Here is a 21,190-nt window from a genome sequence, read left to right on the forward strand (position 1 = left end):
CAAAGGGCCACCAGAACTTTGGAGAATATTCTTGAAGCTGTAGCCCGAACCGAATGGCACAAACTGAAAGTCCTTGTCGAGAAAAGCAAACCTCAGAAACTGATAATATTCTCTGTGAATTGGAACATGAAGATATGCATACTTTAAGTCCTGATAGTTTACATTCTGAAAGATAGAATTCCTTACAAACTTGTTCAGAGTTTTTAGATCCAGAACTGGTCTTAAAGTGCCTTCCTTCTTCGAAAAAATGAAGACATTTGAATAAAATCCCATCCCCTGTTCCTGCAAAGGAACTGGAAAAAAATCACTTTCATATCTTCCAGATCTGAGACAGATTAAAGAAAAGCTTGAGCTTTTACAGGATTCCTGGGAACAATGGACAGACAAAAAAACATCCTCTTGAGGCCTTGTTCTTAATCAAATTATCTTATTATTAGATATCCCTGAGAAACAACATTTTGATACCAGGGATCTGGGACAGACAGAAACCAAGCCTCCTGAAAGAGGCTTAATCTGCCCCCTATCAGAACTGTGTTTTCCTTTAGACTTCCTGTCTTGAGGAAGAAAACTACTTTACCTCCAGAAATAGTATAAATAATTTAATCTAAATCAGGCCAAAATAAACTTCTTTCCCGGCAACAAAAGAGACACATATCTAGATTTAGACAACATATCAGCAGAACAGGATTTAAGCCACATGGCCCTCCTGGCAACAATTGCTAAACACATGCTTTTAACATTAATGTTCATAATATCAAACAGAACATCCCAAATAAAAGAATTGGCCCTCTGAAGTAAACCCAATACATTTGCACTAACTGGGTCAACAGAAAACAGCTGAAAGACTAGACAACCAGTAGGTAGAAGCAGCAGCCATATCGGCAATATAAATAGCTGGTCTGAGAAAATAACCAGCATGTAAAAAGGCCCTTCTATGAATAGATTCTAATGTTCTGTCTAAAGGGTATTAAAAGAAAACTTTCTTCCAAAGTAAGGAACTATTTCTCATAACTCTAGATTAGCAGCAGGTAAAGGATATAACTTTTTAAACCGTGCAGAAGGATTAAAACACACACCTGCCTTAGACCATTCCTGAGCAATTATGTCAGAGACCACACCAGGCACAGGGAAAACCTCCCGAGATTAACAACAGTCCTAAAAACTGAATTTAAATGATTACAAGATTTATCATCAAAGCTTTAGGATTTGTAACCCCTAAAGTAATTAAGACCTCTTTTAAAATAGAACAAATGTGTTCAACTTTCAACAAAAAAGGTTAAACTCCAGATGAGGAATCCTCATCCCTATATGAAACTTCACCATCTGATACAACAGTATCACTGGGCTCAGGGCAAAAAGCACTTATAGAAGGTAAGATCTGAACTGACCTTTAATGATTATTTGAATGCGGGAGAGCAGCCAACGCCTCAGAGACTGCAGCCATGATAAAAGTTTTCATGGCAGGAAGCACTTCTTCAGCATTCACCTGTAATGAACAAAGAGTAGGTGCATTAGTACCCAAAGAAACAGCATTGGTCTGAATGCATTAACAAATTTACACATGAGCAACATAAATGAGCTGAAGAAGCCACTTCAGCTTTTTTACATTAACCACATCTAATAATGGAAAAAAGGTGTTCAGTAGACTAAGTTTTTTGGGAAGATTTAGGGACAGAATTCTGCATATGGCAATGCGATGCAATAAACACTATAAAACCCCCTTAAAAAAAGCTCTAGAGGAATGGAAACCATTTACCACCACCTAAGTAGCTTTTGCAGGAAAAATGCCCGCTAAGCTGAGCTGAAAAGGAGAACAGGAGAAAATAACTACCTCTGAATGCACGCCAAACAACTGTCAGTTTAATGAACTGTCAGTTTAACACGATGCTTAGCCGAGTAAACGTGCGCTAACCCGACATGCTTACATCAACTGGAGGGAAAACTAAAAGGGATATGCTCGAACCCAGCGCTCAAAAAACTTGCAGTCCCTAAGAGACTAAGGGGTGTGCGCTAACTTGAAGAGCGTAATTCTGATGTATACAATCCCAATGCGTGAAAATCTAAGCGTGTCAAAAACATCTGTCCCAGGGCCATATATATATTTCTTAAAAGGGAAGAGTCCACAGCTGCATTCATTACTTTTGGGAAATACAGAACCTGGCCACCAGGAGGAGGCAAAGACACCGCATGCCAAAGGCTTAAATACCTCCCCCACTTCCCTCATCCCCCAGTCATTCTTTGCCTTTCATCACAGGAGGTTGGCAGAGAAGTATCAGAAGTTTGAGATAGTCTCTAATGGAGGGTAGTACTCTTCGCAATGGAACTGGAGTTTGAAGTAATCCTGTCAGCCTCTCAGTGAGAGCATGGATGAAAGTTAAGAGTCCGGAGATGCAGGGAGAGTTTTCCTGTGAACCCATCCCGACTCATTAACAGCTCCTTGGTAATCAGCATTGACTAGTTTCGCTGCCTACCTTTCTTCACTCAAGCCCATGTCAGAAGCGAGGCTACTATCTGTCACACTTGAAGGGCCTGTTCCACAGCGTAGATTCTGGTAAGATTGTTTAATTTTATTTCAATATGTGTACGTAATGTTAACGAAACAAGGTAGGGTCCCAGTGGGACTCCTTTTATCTTAATAATGAATCATGGCTTAATATCTCCTGAGGGAGGTTATTGAACAGGGGGGACTTTTTTACGGAAACATAACGACCTTCTTTTAATGACGCAATCTTTCAAGATTGCGCTCCCTTTTCATGATTGGCACGGTGCACCTCGTGTCGGGTGCGGTTACGCTGTTTCTCACTTCTGTATGCTGACTTTGTGCGACCGAGGGAGTCTTGCACGTGGGTTGTCTGGTTCACAGGAGGTGGTGAGTGCCCCAGCCATTGAGGGTGTTAAAGAGTGCCTGTTAGTTTTTGTAATCCCAAGATTATGGAGGATTCTGATATGCGAGACACGGATGCCTCCGATACAGTGGATGTGTCTTGTGATGAATATGAAATGGCCCGGGTAATCAATGCCCATCAGTTATGTTCTGATTGCCGTTCTAGAGTACTCTCTTCTCCCGAGGCAGGGAGCTAAGGGTGCGTTGAGCCATCTGCCTCTAGAGGTTTCCATGACCTGTGAAGCGATTGTCCCAGTCCATTTCCCGGCTACGCAAGCAGGTTTCCCTATGTCCTTTACTCCTTCTCCGGAGGGTGGCTTGTTTCCTCCAGAGGTCATGGCCCAGTTCTGCATGGCCATTTCTATGGCGCTGAATCATTTATATCTCCCAAGTGAAATATTTCTAAGATACTGTCTGTGTTCCGTTAACCAGGGCACGTCTAGCGTGGGATTGCCCGATTCAGTTCGGCCTTCTGGGAAAGCATTGGCCCCTGAGGCTTCAGGGGTCCCTATCTCAGAGCCAGTTGATCCGGCGAGGGATGACTTTGCCTTCCGTTATAGGCTGGCTCGCCTTCGTGTTCTTTTAAGACATGTTTTTGTCAATGTTGGAGGATCCCAGTCCTAGCGGGCCAAGGGATCCGAGGGCTTAGAAGCTGGATGGCAAAATGGATATGACGCTTGGGGATGAAACGTTTTTCTTTATGTTTTTCGGTTCCAGTTCTGAGCTTGGGTGAATGGGGCTTTTAATCGGCTGGTTCCGTTGTCGTCCTCATTCACCTTGGGCGTTCACCCGATGAGTGCTGCCTTCATTTTATTTTGTGATCCGGATGGATGTGTTTAATTTGATTTTTTCTTAAGCTCATGTATGTTAGATTTTCGTTTTCATGAACGTTCTTCTCTGGAACCGATACTTGCGATTTCGGTTGAGTGTGCACTTCCTCGGAAGTTGCGCACTTGTCGAATAATGGAATTATTTTTTTCTAGTTCATTTATCGATCCTTCGGGACAAATTTTCTTGGACCTTGGGCAGTTCTAGAGTGTCCTTATACCAGGCAGGTATGGGTCAGGTGTTTTTTCGGCTGTTACCAGGGTTCATGTCACCCTCATGGTGCTGATAAATCCTACTGGATTCTGAATGTCACTTGGCCTATCCTATGGACTCCGATTCTACTGAAGTATAAGGCCTGTTGTTTAAATGCAACCCCTCCAAACGGAGAGTTATGAGTACCAATCTAGGTTGGTTATTCGGGCTACTCGCCTGTGATGTTTTTTGCAGATGTCATAATGGTTCTTCAGGTCCTAGGGGACTCAGAACTATTATTCCATTTTTGGAGTTGGGAGATGTGTGTGACCTATGTGGTCTGGTGTGTCGAGTGATTAATGATTTGCATTTTCCCTCTATGTTCTTCCAGACGCTGACTCTTTAGTCTATTAAGCATTTTATTGCAGTGGCAGAGTTTCCTTCCTTCCTTCCCGCCTTGGGTGGATCATATAGTCTGGATGCGTGGGCATGTTCTTCTTCTGCTCAGATTTGTGTTACTCTAAGAGTTGGTGTGCAGGGGTTCCCTGCCTTCTGTGGGGAGCTGCGAAGCTACAGCTTTTGCCTGCTTAAAGAAGATTTTTGGAAGATAGATCCCTCAAGGATCCCTGGCTGTTGTCTCTTCCAATACCCTTGGTCTGACCATGGTCTTGACGTTCGTGTGTCTTTATGTCTTTGTTGCTACTCTAGCCTTGGGGCTTGTCAGTGAAGAGGCAAGGTCGGTTATCGAGGGCCGCCCTTCTGGGGTCAGGTAGTTGACTATTTATCCTTGATGCTCCCTTAGGGGCTTCGGGGGTGGTGTCTTACGTTTGCTTCTCTGGGATGGCGAGCAGGGTACAGGGTTCTCATTCGCCTTCGGGTGTTGGTTGCTACCTTGCCTGTGTGTGTGTAACATGTGTTAACGCTTGACACGAGATTTCTTTGCGTTCCAGGTGCCCTAAGTGCTGAATCTTGTGTTTGAGGCTATTGCTAGATCGCCAAGTCTACAGACTATAGAGGTGCACTCCTCCTTGTGGGAGGCAGCTTACGGTTCCTCTGGAAGTTGGATCTTCGTTCGATTCCTTTTTTGAAGAAGTTGACCTAGGTCCGTGTCTCTCCTTGGATGGGTGTGGACGGTTCGATCTCACACTAGATGTTTGTGGTCCCACGGGCCTCTTTCCATAGGGATGCCTATCTGTCTGTGTATTAGACTTTAGGTCCTTCTGACAGTTCTGGCGCATTTACGATCTTCCTGATTCCAGGTCTCTTCAACTGGGTTTGGCAATATGGCCGAGTGGTCTCGCCTCTATGGGAGATTGGTTTTCAGTTGCTTAATTCCCTTCTCTTCTTGAGCGGGGGTTGGGTTCTCCGGGTTCTTAGTTAGCTTAGTATTTGGAGCGACCTGTGAGTCCTTAGTGCCTTGCCTTGTAAGAGTCTTTTCCCTTCTTGCGTTTCAAAATCCTGGAAGGGGAGTTGCGATGTAGTGACTGGTTCCTATGTTGGATTCTGATATATGGATGCTGAAGGCCTTCTTCCCTTCTCTTATTTTTAGAGAAGACAGTCATGTAGGGGTTTCGTACCTGAACATAATGTCTATCCTGACTTGTGGTAGCATACCATTTGTAGTAGCTGTCAGCGGTCTAACCAGGGGCTTTGTTACTTCGTTGACCCTTCTTTTCTCTTCTGGAAGTCTGGGACTCTTGTCTTTGACTAGCCTTTGGGCTGGGACCATTATCCTAGAGGGAAGCTTGGGGGGTCAGTTACTCTATGCTGTGTTGACCGTTTTTCTTTGGAGTCGGTTCTCTCCTTTGTGGGAGGTCTTGGATGTCCTCCTCTTTTCCACTGGCGTCCGGTGCTGGGAGGGGGCGCTCCTTGGAGCCTGATATCTGGAGGGCTGTGAGCCCTTGGAAGGTTTGCAGTTCAATCCAGCTACAGCTATTGCACTTTGAGGGTGTAACCAGCTACAGCTAATTGCACTTTGACTGGGTGTTAGCAGGCTTTGAAACGCCTTTCAGTGTTTGGGTTTAGCAACGTTGAGCCAGCTTCTACTTGGAAGCTGGTCATTGGGAGTTCCTGTTCAGATGGTTGATGTTCTTTTTGGAGAACTCTTTATTAGCTGCTGTGATAGTTATCCTATTTCTGCTGTCTCTGTTGTCTAGCTTGCAGGTCTAGATCTAATATGAGGCAAAGAGGAACTCATGGTTTTCCTGGAGTACCTTAGAGTATGATACAGGGTCAGGGAAATGAGGGTGTTCCTCGAGTCCTTTTTGGGACATGTTTCCCTGTGTATGGATTTCTTTGGTCCTTGGGCTTCTAGGGAGTTGGTATCCCTGGGCATTGCTATTGTACGACAATCATGGGTTGTTCTATGTTGTGCAGAGTAGAATGATCCTTTGGATTTTTCCTGAGAATCTGTTCTTTTTGGGGACAGATGGTGGTCCTTGTCTTGGCCAGGTACCTTCATGGGTGTCATGATCCACGGGGCTGACTCCTCAGAGGTTGTTTGGGCTTGACGGACTCTGGGACTGAGTGTTTTTTTACAGTTAACTGGGCTTCGGGTTTTCACCTGTGTCGTCTATACTTTTTAGGGTGTTGAGTAATCAGGCTGTGGTGCCTTTAGAAGGGGCCGCCTTTTGTACCCACCCGTTGTTTGCATTTAATGTCCTCTAGCTTGGGTATTGTTTTCCCAAAAGTAATGAATGCATGTGGACTTTTCCCTTTTAAGAAGAAAAACATAAATTATGCTTACCTGATATTTTCATTTTCTTCTGAAGGGAAAGTTTCCACAGATCCCATGTTTTTATCTATGAGGCGGCTGTAATTTATTGTTTCTTCTGGCACCTTTTTTTCACCCTGATATTTCTCCTACTCTTCCTTGTTCCCTTGGCAGAATGACTGGGGGATGAGGGAAGTGGGGGAGGTATTTAAGCCTTTGGCTGGAGTGTCTTTTGCCTCCTCCTGGTGGCTAGGTTCTGTATTTTTCAAAAGTAATGAATGCAGCTGTGGACTCTTCCCTTCAGAAGAAAATGAAATTATCAGGTAAGCATAATTTATATTTTTTTTAAACAAAAAAGAGTCGATAATATAGCTAAATGAGTATCTGGATGTTTTAAAAAATAAAATATACTTACCAATAGACACTCATCACTAGCAATCAAGTACTGAAACATATCTGCAGAGGTTATGGAATAGAAGTATATTGTAGATCCATAAAGGGAGGCAGAAGACACGTCCCTTCGACCGATTACAGAGGGTTTATGAAAAAAATTCCCATGAGGTGAAACCATAGAATCATAAGCCATACCCCAAATACATACCCTCTGACAAGCACTATACTCTGAGGGGAAACTCAACATAGACTGAAAAACTTTCTCTGAAGATTACCTGCACATTTTCTTTCTTCAACCACCTCCAGCGGAAGGCAAAGTAAAGACTGATGTGTGAGGTGAGAGGGGTTTTATAGAGCTCTTGGGGTTTGGGAATCTTTGCCTCCTCCTAGTGGTAGAAAAAAAGTAATTACCATGCACTCTCACCACCTGTATGAAAGAAAAAGGTGGTGTGTAAATTTATGTCCCCAGTCTATGTGAATCATGTGTACATGTCCATTCAATTAGACAGTGTATCTGAATTAGTAACAGTATCTCAACGCAGGGGTTTGGTGGACAAGTCCACATTTCACCTGTGGAGGGCTGTGGATCTACAAGTTGCAGCTCACTATAGAAAAAAAAAACTTTCATTGTCTGGCTGATAACATTTATCTGCCCCCCTGAATGACAGGTAACTGCAAGGAAGATTCAGGCTTCAGTTAAATTAGAGGTTCCCCTTTCAAAAGACGAGTACATCTTGCACTTCACTTTAATCACACTCCTCATCAAGGAAGCATAATAAAATGACTGAGGATCATAGGAAGTAGTTGGGATTTAAAGCTCTGGTGTGTGGGGATGTGTCTTTTGCCTCCTCCTTGTGGCCACTAGGGGAATATAACCATATGTGATGACCCATGGTCTCCCACTATCTGATACAAGAAATCTAAACACACAAACTGCCTCCTAAACTCAAATACTGTGATGAGGAGCAAAATAGAAGATGTCCAAAAGAATAATGAAGTCTCAATGTAGTTTGCATAAAATTAAGGCTCACCCCTTTTATGAAGGAAGCATTCTCACCATCAGTAATATCTAAAATGATAGACTCTTAAAATCAAATAGGTAATTTCTTGAATATAGAATATTGGAAATAATGTATGTATAGTCATTATTACCAGTCCATGGCATAACCCTAAAGACCTGCAACCATGAACAGCAAACACTGTAGGAGAGAGAGAGAGAGAGAGAGAGAGAGAGAAAGAGAAAGAGAGAGAGAGAGAAAGAGAGAGAGAGAAAGAAAGAGATAGAGACATACACAGAAAACATAAACAGAAAGAAAACATTTCAAAATAAAGAGTAATCTGAATTATTTCTCCTTACAAAAAAAAGTAAATAACACCATTAGGGTTGTGAAAAGTTTATTTAAAATACAGTACAAAATATTTTTTAAAGCAAAATTATCTTTTCAAAGCGAGAATTGTATCTAATAAGTTGCTTGTTACTCTGACTTGCACATTGTTAAATCCATGATGTTCTAGGAGATTCCTGTATTCTGATCCACTTCTCTGTTTTCCTTCACCCATGCTGAGAGACTGAAGTATAGCTCTTGGTTCCTTTTTTTCTTCATCAAGAACTATTTCAGCCAAAAGTAAGGCTCCATGTCCTAAAACAGTAAAAACATTAGGAATATTCCTAATCTATATGCTTTTATAAATATTACAAAGGGTTACAAATATTAAAACATATACACATATTTAAAAATGCAGACAATAATAAATAAGCACACTTCTTGCACAGATCTTGCAGTGCAGCATGTAATCATGCAAGATCTTGCAGTGTAGTGTGTAATCATGCGAGTCTGCTTCCTAAGCCCTTCACTACCTCTGAAGTTAAATCATTCTAGAATTATATGTGCATGATGATTGACAGACCCTGCTCTCTCATAGTTGCCAACAGTCCCTGATTTCCAGGGACAGTCCCTGGATTTTGTTGTATGTCCCTGGATTGTTTTTTTGTCCCTGGAAATGTCCCTGAAAATCTCTTTTGCACAACATTTGTTGTTTGCATATATATACAGTTGCAAGAAAAAGTATGTGAACCCTTTGGAATGATATGGATTTCTGCACAAATTGGTCATAAAATGTGATCTGATCATCTTCTAAGTCACAACAATAGACAATCACAGTCTGCTTAAACTAATAACACACAAAGAATGAAATGTTGCCATGTTTTTTATTGAACACACCATGTAAACATTCACAGTGCAGGTGGAAAAAGTATGTGAACCCCTAGACTAATGACATCTCCAAGAGCTAATTGGAGTGAGATGTCAGCCAACTGGAGTCCAATCAATGAGATGAGATTGGAGGTGTTGGTTACAGCTGCCCTGCCCTATAAAAAACACACACCAGTTCTGGGTTTGCTTTTCACAAGGAGCATTGCCTGATGTGAATGATGCCTTGCACAATAGAGCTCTCAGAAGACCTACGATTAAGAATTGTTGACTTGCATAAAGCTGGAAAGGGTTATAAAAGTATCCCCAAAAGCCTTGCTGTTCATCAGTCCACAGTAAGACAAATTGTCTATAAATGAAGAAAGTTCAGCACTGCTGCTACTCTCCTAGAAGTGGCCGTCCTGTAAAGATGACTGCAAGAGCACAGCGCAGAATGCTCAATGAGGTGAAGAATCCTAGAGTGTCAGCTAAAGACTTACAAAAGTCACTGACAAATGATAACATCCCTGTTAGCGTATCTACAATACGTAAAACACTAAACAAGAATGGATTTCATGGGAGGATACCACAGAAGAAGCCACTGCTGTCCAAACAAAACATTGCTGCACGTTTACAGTTTGCACAAGAGCACCTGGATGTTCCACAGCAGTACTGGCAAAATATTCTGTGGACAGATGAAACCAAAGTTGAGTTGTTTGGAAGAAACACACAACACTATGTGTGGCGAAAAAGAGGCACAGCACAACAACATCAAAACCTCATCCCAACAGTGAAGTATGGTGGTGGGGGCATCATGGTTTGGGGCTGCTTTGCTGCGTCAGGGCCTGGATGAATTGCTATCATTGAAGGAAAAATTAATTCCCAAGTTTATCAAGACATTTTGCAGGAGAACTTAAGGCCATCTGTCTACCAGCTGAAGCTCAACAGAAGATGGGTGTTGCAACAGGACAATGACCCAAAGCATAGAAGTAAATCAACAACAGAATGGCTTAAACAGAAGAAAATACACCTTCTGAAGTGGCCCAGTCAGATTCCTGACCTCAACCCGATTGAGATGCTGTGGCATGACAACAAGAAAGCGATTCACACCAGACATCCCAAGAATATTGCTGAACTGAAACAGTTCTGTAAAGAGGAATGGTCAAGAATTACTCCTGACCGTTGTGCACGTCTGATCTGCAACTACAGGAAATGTTTGGTTGAAGTTATTGCTGCCAAAGGAGGTTCAACCAGTTATTAAATCCAAGGGTTCACATACTTTTTCCACCTGCACTGTGAATGTTTACATGGTGTGTTCAATAAAAACATGGCAACATTTCATTCTTTGTGTGTTATTAGTTTAAGCAGACTGTGATTGTCTATTGTTGTGACTTAGATGATGATCAGATCACATTTTATGACCAATTTGTGCAGAAATCCATATCATTCCAAAGGATTCACATACTTTTTCTTGCAACTGTATATATATATATATATATATATATATATAAATATAAATATATATATATATATATAAATATATATATATATAAAAATATATATATATATATATATATATATATATATATATATAAATATATATAAATATATATATATATATATATATATATAATGTCCATTGTAGTAAGTATAAATCCGATGTAGATCCAGGTTACCCACCACAGACAGCCAGCACACGAGATGTAGCAAAACACCACTTTAATGTATAAACAGCATAAAAGTGGTGTTTTGCTACATCTCGTGTGCTGGCTGTCTGTGGTGGGTAACCTGGATCTACACCGGATTTATATATATATATATACATATACATACATACACACACACACACACACACATACATATATACAGATAGATAGATGATAAATAGATATAGTGTATTATTTAAATATAATTCATTCCTAATGGAATATTGTTATTATTATTGAATGGGTTCACATATTATTTGTCTTTCTAATTTTGATGCTGTGTTGTAAAAATAACCATATGCCCAAAATGTGTTCCAGACTGGGTAGGTGTAAGAGCTTGGTGCTGTAATCTGTATAATAAACTATGGATAAGTCGAAATTATACTATTACTTTCAAATGGGTGTGTTTTGATTGCAGAACTGAGTGGGCGGAGCAGTTGAACAGTAGGTCGTCAATACTCCAGTAACCCGCTTGCTTGCTCTGCTGCAAAGTGTCCCTGGAATTTTTTTTGAAATGTTGGCAACTATGCGGTCTCTGTTTGAGTGAGAGCAAGGGAAGGGGGCCACACAAGTGAATATAAAAGAATTAATGTCACAGTATTAGCCCTGAATGCAGGTGGACAGATTATCTGGCTGAAAACCATGCAGGGCTCAACAAAAGATTCAGGTCCCATTTTAAAATTATTTTAATAAAGTTAAAATAATGTTTATAAAAGGAATATGAAACCTACAATTTTTCATGTGATTCAGATAGAGTGTACAATTTAAAAAAAAAACTTTACAAATTACTTCTTATATCAAATTGACTTTGTTCCAATGGTATTCTTTTGTTGAAGAGATACCAATGTATGTGTCTAAAGCACTAGATGGCAGGATATAGTGCTGCCATCTAGCGCTCTTGCAGATGACTGAAATTCTTGCAAAACTGCTACCATATAGAGCGCCAGTCCTGTGCACACTCCTGAGCTTATGTCCCTGCTTTACAACAAAAGACACCAAAAGAACAAAGAAAATTTGATACTAGAAGTAAACTAGAAAGTTGGTTAAAATTACATGCTCTATCAATCATGAAATAAGAAGCATGTTTACAATATACTTCCATTAGCAAAGGAATGACAGCTCTTTAATATGTAGCCTCCACTTTTTCAAGGGACCAAAAGATAATTGGACAATTAACTCAAACGCTGTATTATGGAAAGGTGTAGGTTAATCCTTTATTATTTCATCACCAATTAAGCAGGTAAAAGGTCTGTAGTTTATTCCAGGTGTGGCATTTGCATTACCCACGACATGCGTTCAAATGAACTCTCAATGCAAGTGAAACAGGCCATCCTTAGGCTGCAAAAAAAAAAAAAAATCCATCAAAGAGATAGCGGGAACATTATGAGTGACCAAATTAACAGTTTGGTACGCTCTGCAACACAAAAAGGCCTGGACGTCCACAGAAGACAACAGTGGTAGATGATCATAGGATCCTTTCCACGGTAAAGAAAACCACCTTCACAACATCCAGCCAAGTGAAGAACACTCTCCAGGAGGTAGGCATATCATTATCCAAGTCTACCATAAAGAGAAGACATCACAAGAGCAAATACAGAGGGTTTACCACAAGGCGCAAACTATTCATAAGCCTCAAGAATATAAAGGCCAGATTAGACTTTGACAAAAAATATCTAAAAAAAGCAGCCCAGTTCTGGAACAGCATTATTTTGAAAAATTAAACTAAGATCAACCTGTACCAGAATGATGGGAAGAAAAAAGTATGGAGAAGGCTTGGAGCGGCTTATGATCCAGAGCATACCACATTATCTGTAAAACAAGGTGGAGGCAGTGTGATAGCATGGGCATGCATGGCTTCCAATAGCACTGGGTCATTAGTGTTTACTGATGACGTGACAGAAGACAGATGAATTCTGAAGTGTATAGGGATATATTGTCTGCTCAGATACAGCCAAATTCAGCGATTGATCAGCGCTTCACTTTACAGATAGACAATGACCTAACAGATACTGTGAAAGCAACCCAGTAGTTTTTTAAGGCAAAGAAGTGGCATATTCTACAATGGCCGAGTCAATCGCCTGATCTCAACCCGATCGAGCATGAATTTTACTTGCTGAAGACAAAACCTATGGCAGAAAGACCCACAAACAAACAACTGAAGACAGCTACAGTAAAGGCCGGGAAAAGCATCACAAAGGAGGATGATGATGCATTCCAGACTTCAAGTGGTCATTGCCTGTAAAGGATTCATTTTATTTATGATTGTGTTAATTTGTCCAATTACATTTGAGCCCCTGAAATAATATGGCCGTGTATGAAAAAGGTTGCAATTAATAAACGTTCATACAATAATTTGTGTTCAACCCCTTGAATTAAAGATGAAAGTCTGCACTTCAACTGCATCTCGTTTGTTTCATTTCAAATCCATTGTGGTAACGTATAGAGCCAAAGTTATGAAAATTGTGTCAGTGTCTAATTAGTTACAGGCCTAACTGTATCACTGTTTCAGCGGCATATGCTATGTGTGACAAGAGCATCGGAATTCAAACACCATGACTGCTCAAAGAACTGAGCCAATTTTAAAACTTATACCCAAATATGCAAAAGTTATGAAAACATAATTTATGCTTACCTGATAAATTCCTTTCTTCTGTTGTGTGATCAGTCCACGGGTCATCATTACTTCTGGGATATAACTCCTCCCCAACAGGAAATGCAAGAGGATTCACCCAGCAGAGCTGCATATAGCTCCTCCCCTCTACGTCAGTCCCAGTCATTCGACCAAGAAACAACGAGAAAGGAGTAACCAAGGGTGAAGTGGTGACTGGAGTATAATTTAAAAGATATTTACCTGCCTTAAAACAGGGCGGGCCGTGGACTGATCACACAACAGAAGAAAGGAATTTATCAGGTAAGCATAAATTATGTTTTCTTCTGTTATGTGTGATCAGTCCACGGGTCATCATTACTTCTGGGATACCAATACCAAAGCAAAAGTACACGGATGACGGGAGGGATAGGCAGGCTCATTATACAGAAGGAACCACTGCCTGAAGAACCTTTCTCCCAAAAATAGCCTCCGAAGAAGCAAAAGTGTCAAATTTGTAAAATTTGGAAAAAGTATGAAGCGAAGACCAAGTTGCAGCCTTGCAAATCTGTTCAACAGAGGCCTCATTCTTAAAGGCCCAAGTGGAAGCCACAGCTCTAGTGGAGTGAGCTGTAATTCTTTCAGGAGGCTGCTGTCCAGCAGTCTCATAGGCTAAACGTATTATGCTACGAAGCCAAAAGGAGAGAAAGGTAGCAGAAGCTTTTTGACCTCTCCTCTGTCCAGAGTAAACGACAAACAAGGAAGAAGTTTGGCGAAAATCTTTAGTTGCCTGCAAGTAGAACTTGAGGGCACGAACTACATCCAGATTGTGTAAAAGACGTTCCTTCTTTGAAGAAGGATTTGGACACAAGGATGGGACAACAATCTCTTGATTGATGTTCCTGTTAGTGACTACCTCAGGTAAGAACCCAGGTTTAGTACGCAGAACTACCTTGTCTGAGTGAAAAATCAGATAAGGGGAATCACAATGTAAGGCTGATAACTCAGAGACTCTTCGAGCCGAGGAAATAACCATTAAAAACAGAACTTTCCAAGATAACATCTTTATATCAATGGAATGAAGGGGTTCAAACGGGAGACCCTGTAAAACGTTAAGAACTAAGTTTAAACTCCATGGTGGAGCAACAGCTTTAAACACAGGCTTGATCCTAGCTAAAGCCTGACAAAAGGACTGGACGTCTGGATTTTCTGACAGACGTCTGTGTAACAAGATGGACAGAGCTGAAATCTGTCCCTTTAATGAACTAGCTGATAAACCCTTTTCTAAACCTTCTTGTAGAAAAGACAATATCCTAGCGATCCTAACCTTACTCCAGGAGTAACCTTTGGATTCGCACCAGTATAGGTATTTCCGCCATATTTTATGGTAAATCCTTCTGGTAACAGGCTTCCTAGCCTGAATCAGGGTATCAATAACCGACTCAGAAAAACCACGTTTTGATAAAATCAAGCGTTCAATTTCCAAGCAGTCAGCTTCAGAGAAGTTAGATTTTGATGTTTGAATGGACCCTGTATCAGAAGGTCCTGTCTTAGAGGTAGAGACCAAGGCGGACAGGATGACATGTCCACTAGATCTGCATACCAAGTCCTGCGTGGCCAAGCAGGTGCTATTAGAATTACTGATGCTCTCTCCTGTTTGATTTTGGCAATCAATCGAGGAAGCAGCGGGAAGGGTGGAAACACATAAGCCATCCTGAAGTTCCAAGGTGCTGTCAAAGCATCTATCAGAACTGCTCCCGGATCCCTGGATCTGGACCCGTAGCGAGGAAGTTTGGCGTTCTGGCGAGACGCCATGAGATCTATCTCTGGTTTGCCCCAACGTCGAAGTATTTGGGCAAAGACCTCCGGATGAAGTTCCCACTCCCCCGGATGAAGAGTCTGGCGACTCAAGAAATCCGCCTCCCAGTTCTCCACTCCCGGGATGTGGATTGCTGACAGGTGGCAAGAGTGAGACTCTGCCCAGCGAATTATCTTTGATACTTCCATCATTGCTAGGGAGCTTCTTGTCCCTCCCTGATGGTTGATGTAAGCTACAGTCGTGATGTTGTCCGACTGAAACCTGATGAACCCCCAAGTTATTAACTGGGGCCAAGCCAGAAGGGCATTGAGAACTGCTCTCAATTCCAGAATGTTTATTGGAAGGAGACTCTCCTCCTGATTCCATAGTCCCTGAGCCTTCAGAGAATTCCAGACAGCGCCCCAACCTAGTAGGCTGGCGTCTGTTGTTACAATTGTCCAGTCTGGCCTGCTGAATGGCATCCCCCTGGACAGGTGTGGCCGATGAAGCCACCATAGAAGAGAATTTCTGGTCTCTTGATTCAGATTCAGAGTAGGGGACAAATCTGAGTAATCCCCATTCCACTGACTTAGCATGCATAATTGCAGCGGTCTGAGGTGTAGGCGTGCAAAAGGTACTATGTCCATTGCCGCTACCATTAAGCCGATCACCTCCATGCATTGAGCTACTGACGGGTGTTGAATGGAATGAAGGACGCGGCATGCATTTTGAAGTTTTGTTAACCTGTCTTCTGTCAGGTAAATCTTCATTTCTACAGAATCTATAAGAGTCCCCAAGAATGGAACTCTTGTGAGAGGAAAGAGAGAACTCTTCTTTTCGTTCACTTTCCATCCATGCGACCTTAGAAATGCCAGAACTAACTCTGTATGAGACTTGGCAGTTTGAAAGCTTGAAGCTTGTATTAGAATGTCGTCTAGGTACGGAGCTACCGAAATCCCTCGCGGTCTTAGTACCGCTAGAAGGGCACCCAGAACCTTTGTGAAGATTCTTGGAGCCGTAGCCAATCCGAATGGAAGAGCTACAAACTGGTAGTGCCTGTCTAAGAAGGCAAACCTTAGATACCGGTGATGATCTTTGTGGATCGGTATGTGAAGGTAAGCATCCTTTAAATCCACTGTGGTCATGTACTGACCCTCTTGGATCATGGGTAAGATTGTCCGAATAGTTTCCATTTTGAACGATGGAACTCTTAGGAATTTGTTTAGAGTCTTTAAATCTAAGATTGGCCTGAAAGTTCCCTCTTTTTTGGGAACCACAAACAGGTTTGAGTAGAACCCTTGTCCTTGTTCCGACCACGGAACCGGATGGATCACTCCCATTGCTAACAGATCTTGTACGCAGCGTAGAAACGCTTCTTTCTTTATCTGGTTTGTTGACAACCTTGACAGATGAAATCTCCCTCTTGGGGGAGATAATTTGAAGTCTAGAAGGTATCCCTGAGATATGATCTCTAGTGCCCAGGGATCCTGAACATCTCTTGCCCAGGCCTGGGCGAAGAGAGAGAGTCTGCCCCCTACTAGATCCGGTCCCGGATCGGGGGCTCTCGGTTCATGCTGTCTTTGGGGCAGCAGCAGGTTTCCTGGCCTGCTTGCTTTTGTTCCAGGACTGGTTAGGCTTCCAGCCTTGCCTGTAACGAGCAACAGCTCCTTCCTGTTTTGGTGCAGTGGAGGTTGATGCTGCTCCTGTTTTGAAATTCCGAAAGGGACGAAAATTAGACTGTCTAGCCTTAGCTTTGGCCTTGTCTTGAGGTAGGGCGTGGCCCTTACCTCCCGTAATGTCAGCGATAATTTCTTTCAAACCGGGCCCGAATAAGGACTGCCCCTTGAAAGGTATATTAAGTAATTTGGACTTAGAAGTAACATCAGCTGACCAGGATTTTAGCCACAGTGCCCTTAGCAAAGGTTTGTTCCCATTAGTAAAAAACAACACTAATTAAATTTGTACATAAGAAAACAAAACAACGTTTTTTATACACAGTCACTATAAGAATTCTCACAGCTCTGCTGAGAGAATTTACCTCCCTTCAAAGAAGTTTGAAGACCCCTGAGATCTGTCAGAGATGAACCGGATCATGCAGGAAATATAAAAGTAGCTGACTGGATTTTTTGATGCGTAGCAAAGAGCGCCAAAAACGGCCCCTCCCTCTCCCACACAGCAGTGAAGAGAAACGAAACTGTCACAATTAAAGCAAAAAACTGCCAAGTGGAAAATAATGCCCAAATATTTATTCACACAGTACCTCAGCAATGTAAACGATTCTACATTCCAGCAAAAACGTTTAACATGAGAATAGTTATTAAAAGGATTAGTGACCTTTAACACAGTAGTTCCGGTGAAATACCATCCCCAGAATACTGAAGTGTATACATACATGTCATTTTAACGGTATGGCAGGCTTTTCTCATCAATTCCATTCAGAAAATAAAAACTGCCACATACCTCAATGCAGATTCATCTGCCCGCTGTCCCCTGATCTGAAGCCTTTACCTCCCTCAGATGGTCGAGAACAGCAATATGATCTTAACGACTCCGGTTAAAATCATAGTAAAAAATCTCTGTCAGATTCTTCCTCAAACTCTGCCAGAGAAGTAATAACACGCTCCGGTGCTATTTTAAAATAACAAACTTTTGATTGAAGTCATAAAAACTAAGTATAATCACCATAGTCCTCTCACACATCCTATCTAGTCGTTGGGTGCAAGAGAATGACTGGGACTGACGTAGAGGGGAGGAGCTATATGCAGCTCTGCTGGGTGAATCCTCTTGCATTTCCTGTTGGGGAGGAGTTATATCCCAGAAGTAATGATGACCCGTGGACTGATCACACATAACAGAAGAAAGTGTTTATTTTTTTCTTTACTTAAAGGGGCACTGAACCCAACTTTTTTCTTTCATGATTTAGATAGATCATGAAATTTTAATCAATTTTCTAATTTACTCCTATTATCAAATGTTCTTTATTCTTTTGGTATCTTTATTTGAAATGCAAGTTTAGATGCCGGCCCATTTTTGGTGAACAACCTGGGCTGTCCTTGCTGATTGGTGGATAAATTCATCCACCAATAAAAAAGTGCTGTCCAAAGTACTGAACTGAGAAAAAAACGTATATGCCTTATTTTTCAATTAAAAATAGCAAAAGAACGAAGAAAAAAATGATAAGAGGAGTACATTAGAAAGTTGCTTAAAATTGAATGTTCTATCTGAATCACAAAATAAAAAAACATAATTTATGTAAGAACTTACCTGATAAATTCATTTCTTTCATATTAGCAAGAGTCCATGAGCTAGTAACGTATGGGATATACATTCCTACCAGGAGGGGCAAAGTTTCCCAAACCTCAAAATGCCTATAAATACACCCCTCACCACACCCACAATTCAGTTTAACGAATAGCCAAGAAGTGGGGTGATAAAAAAGTGCGAAAGCATATAAAATAAGGAATTGGAATAATTGTGCTTTATACAAAAATCATAACCACCACAAAAAAAGGGTGGGCCTCATGGACTCTTGCTAATATGAAAGAAATGAATTTATCAGGTAAGTTCTTACATAAATTATGTTTTCTTTCATGTAATTAGCAAGAGTCCATGAGCTAGTGACGTATGGGATAATGATTACCCAAGATGTGGATCTTTCCACGCAAGAGTCACTAGAGAGGGAGGGATAAAATAAAGACAGCCAATTCCTGCTGAAAATAATCCACACCCAAAATAAAGTTTAATGAAAAACATAAGCAGAAGATTCAAACTGAAACCGCTGCCTGAAGTACTTTTCTACCATAAACTGCTTCAGAAGAAGAAAATACATCAAAATGGTAGAATTTAGTAAAAGTATGCAAAGAGGACCAAGTTGCTGCTTTGCAAATCTGATCAATCGAAGCTTCATTCCTAAACGCCCAGGAAGTAGAAACTGACCTAGTAGAATGAGCTGTAATCCTTTGAGGCGGAGTTTTACCCGACTCAACATAGGCAAGATGAATTAAAGATTTCAACCAAGATGCCAAAGAAATGGCAGAAGCTTTCTGGCCTTTTCTAGAACCGGAAAAGATAACAAATAAACTAGAAGTCTTTCGGAAAGACTTAGTAGCTTCAACATAATATTTCAAAGCTCTAACAACATACAAAGAATTTAACGATTTCTCCTTAGAATTCTTAGGATTAGGACATAATGAAGGAACCACAATTTCTCTACTAATGTTGTTGGAATTCACAACTTTAGGTAAAAATTCAAAAGAAGTTCGCAACACTGCCTTATCCTGATGAAAAATCAGAAAAGGAGACTCACAAGAAAGAGCAGATAATTCAGAAACTCTTCTGGCAGAAGAGATTGCCAAAAGGAACAAAACTTTCCAAGAAAGTAATTTAATGTCCAATGAATGCATAGGTTCAAACGGAGGAGCTTGAAGAGCCCCCAGAACCAAATTCAAACTCCAAGGAGGAGAAATTGACTTAATGACAGGTTTTATACGAACCAAAGCTTGTACAACACAATGAATATCAGGAAGATTAGCAATCTTTCTGTGAAAAAGAACAGAAAGAGCAGAGATTTGTCCTTTCAAAGAACTTGCGGATAAACCTTTATCTAAACCATCCTGAAGAAACTGTAAAATTCTCGGAATTCTAAAAGAATGCCAAGAAAAATGATGAAAAAGACACCAAGAAATATAAGTCTTCCAGACTCTATAATATATCTCTCTGGATACAGATTTACGAGCCTGTAACATAGTATTAATCACAGAGTCAGAGAAACCTCTTTGACCAAGAATCAAGCGTTCAATCTCCATACCTTTAAATTTAAGGATTTGAGATCCTGATGGAAAAAAGGACCTTGCGACAGAAGGTCTGGTCGTAGCGGAAGAGTCCACGGATGGCAAGAGGCCATCCGGACAAGATCCGCATACCAAAACCTGTGAGGCCATGCCGGAGCTACCAGCAGAATAAACGAGCATTCCTTCAGAATCTTGGAGATTACTCTCGGAAGAAGAACTAGAGGCGGAAAGATATAAGCAGGATGATACTTCCAAGGAAGTGATAATGCATCCACTGCTTCCGCCTGAGGATCCCGGGATCTGGACAGATACCTGGGAAGTTTCTTGTTTAGATGAGACGCCATCAGATCTATTTCTGGAAGCTCCCACATTTGAACAATCTGAAGAAATACCTCTGGGTGAAGAGACCATTCGCCCGGATGCAACGTTTGGCGACTGAGATAATCCGCTTCCCAATTGTCTATACCTGGGATATGAACCGCAGAGATTAGACAGGAGCTGGATTCCGCCCAAACCAGAATTCGAGATACTTCTTTCATAGCCAGAGGACTGTGAGTCCCTCCTTGATGATTGATGTATGCCACAGTTGTGACATTGTCTGTCTGAAAACAAATGAACGATTCTCTCTTCAGAAGAGGCCAAGACTGAAGAGCTCTGAAAATTGCACGGAGTTCCAAAATATTGATCGGTAATCTCACCTCCTGAGATTCCCAAACTCCATGTGCCGTCAGCGATCCCCACACAGCTCCCCAACCTGTGAGACTTGCATCTGTTGAAATTACAGCCCAGGTCGGAAGCACAAAAGAAGCCCCCTGAATTAAACGATGGTGATCTGTCCACCACGTTAGAGAGTGTCGTACAATCGGTTTTAAAGATATTAATTGAGATATCTTTGTGTAATCCCTGCACCATTGATTCAGCATACAGAACTGAAGAGGTCGCATGTGAAAACGAGCAAAGGGGATCGCGTCCGATGCAGCAGTCATAAGACCTAGAATTTCCATGCATAAGGCTACCGAAGGGAATGATTGTGACTGAAGGTTTCGACAAGCTGAAATCAATTTTAGACGTCTCTTGTCTGTTAAAGACAGAGTCATGGACACTGAATCT

At 41.4% G+C, this 21,190-nt stretch overlaps 1 protein-coding gene across 2 annotated transcripts in view; it reads right to left on the minus strand.

Annotated features, from left to right (window-relative positions):
• Positions 1-8,388: 8,388 nt before the first annotated feature.
• ASMTL (acetylserotonin O-methyltransferase like) overlaps positions 8,389-21,190 on the minus strand; it is a 365,075-nt gene continuing 352,273 nt past the window's right edge. For both annotated transcript variants that reach the window (XM_053706428.1, XM_053706427.1), the window contains exon 14: positions 8,389-8,650. In XM_053706428.1, the coding sequence (XP_053562403.1) occupies positions 8,445-8,650 (206 nt within the window). In that variant the 3' untranslated portion in view covers positions 8,389-8,444. The remainder of the gene's footprint in view (positions 8,651-21,190) is intronic.

Source organism: Bombina bombina, chromosome 3 (assembly GCF_027579735.1).
Source record: "Bombina bombina isolate aBomBom1 chromosome 3, aBomBom1.pri, whole genome shotgun sequence".
NCBI lineage: Eukaryota > Metazoa > Chordata > Amphibia > Anura > Bombinatoridae > Bombina > Bombina bombina.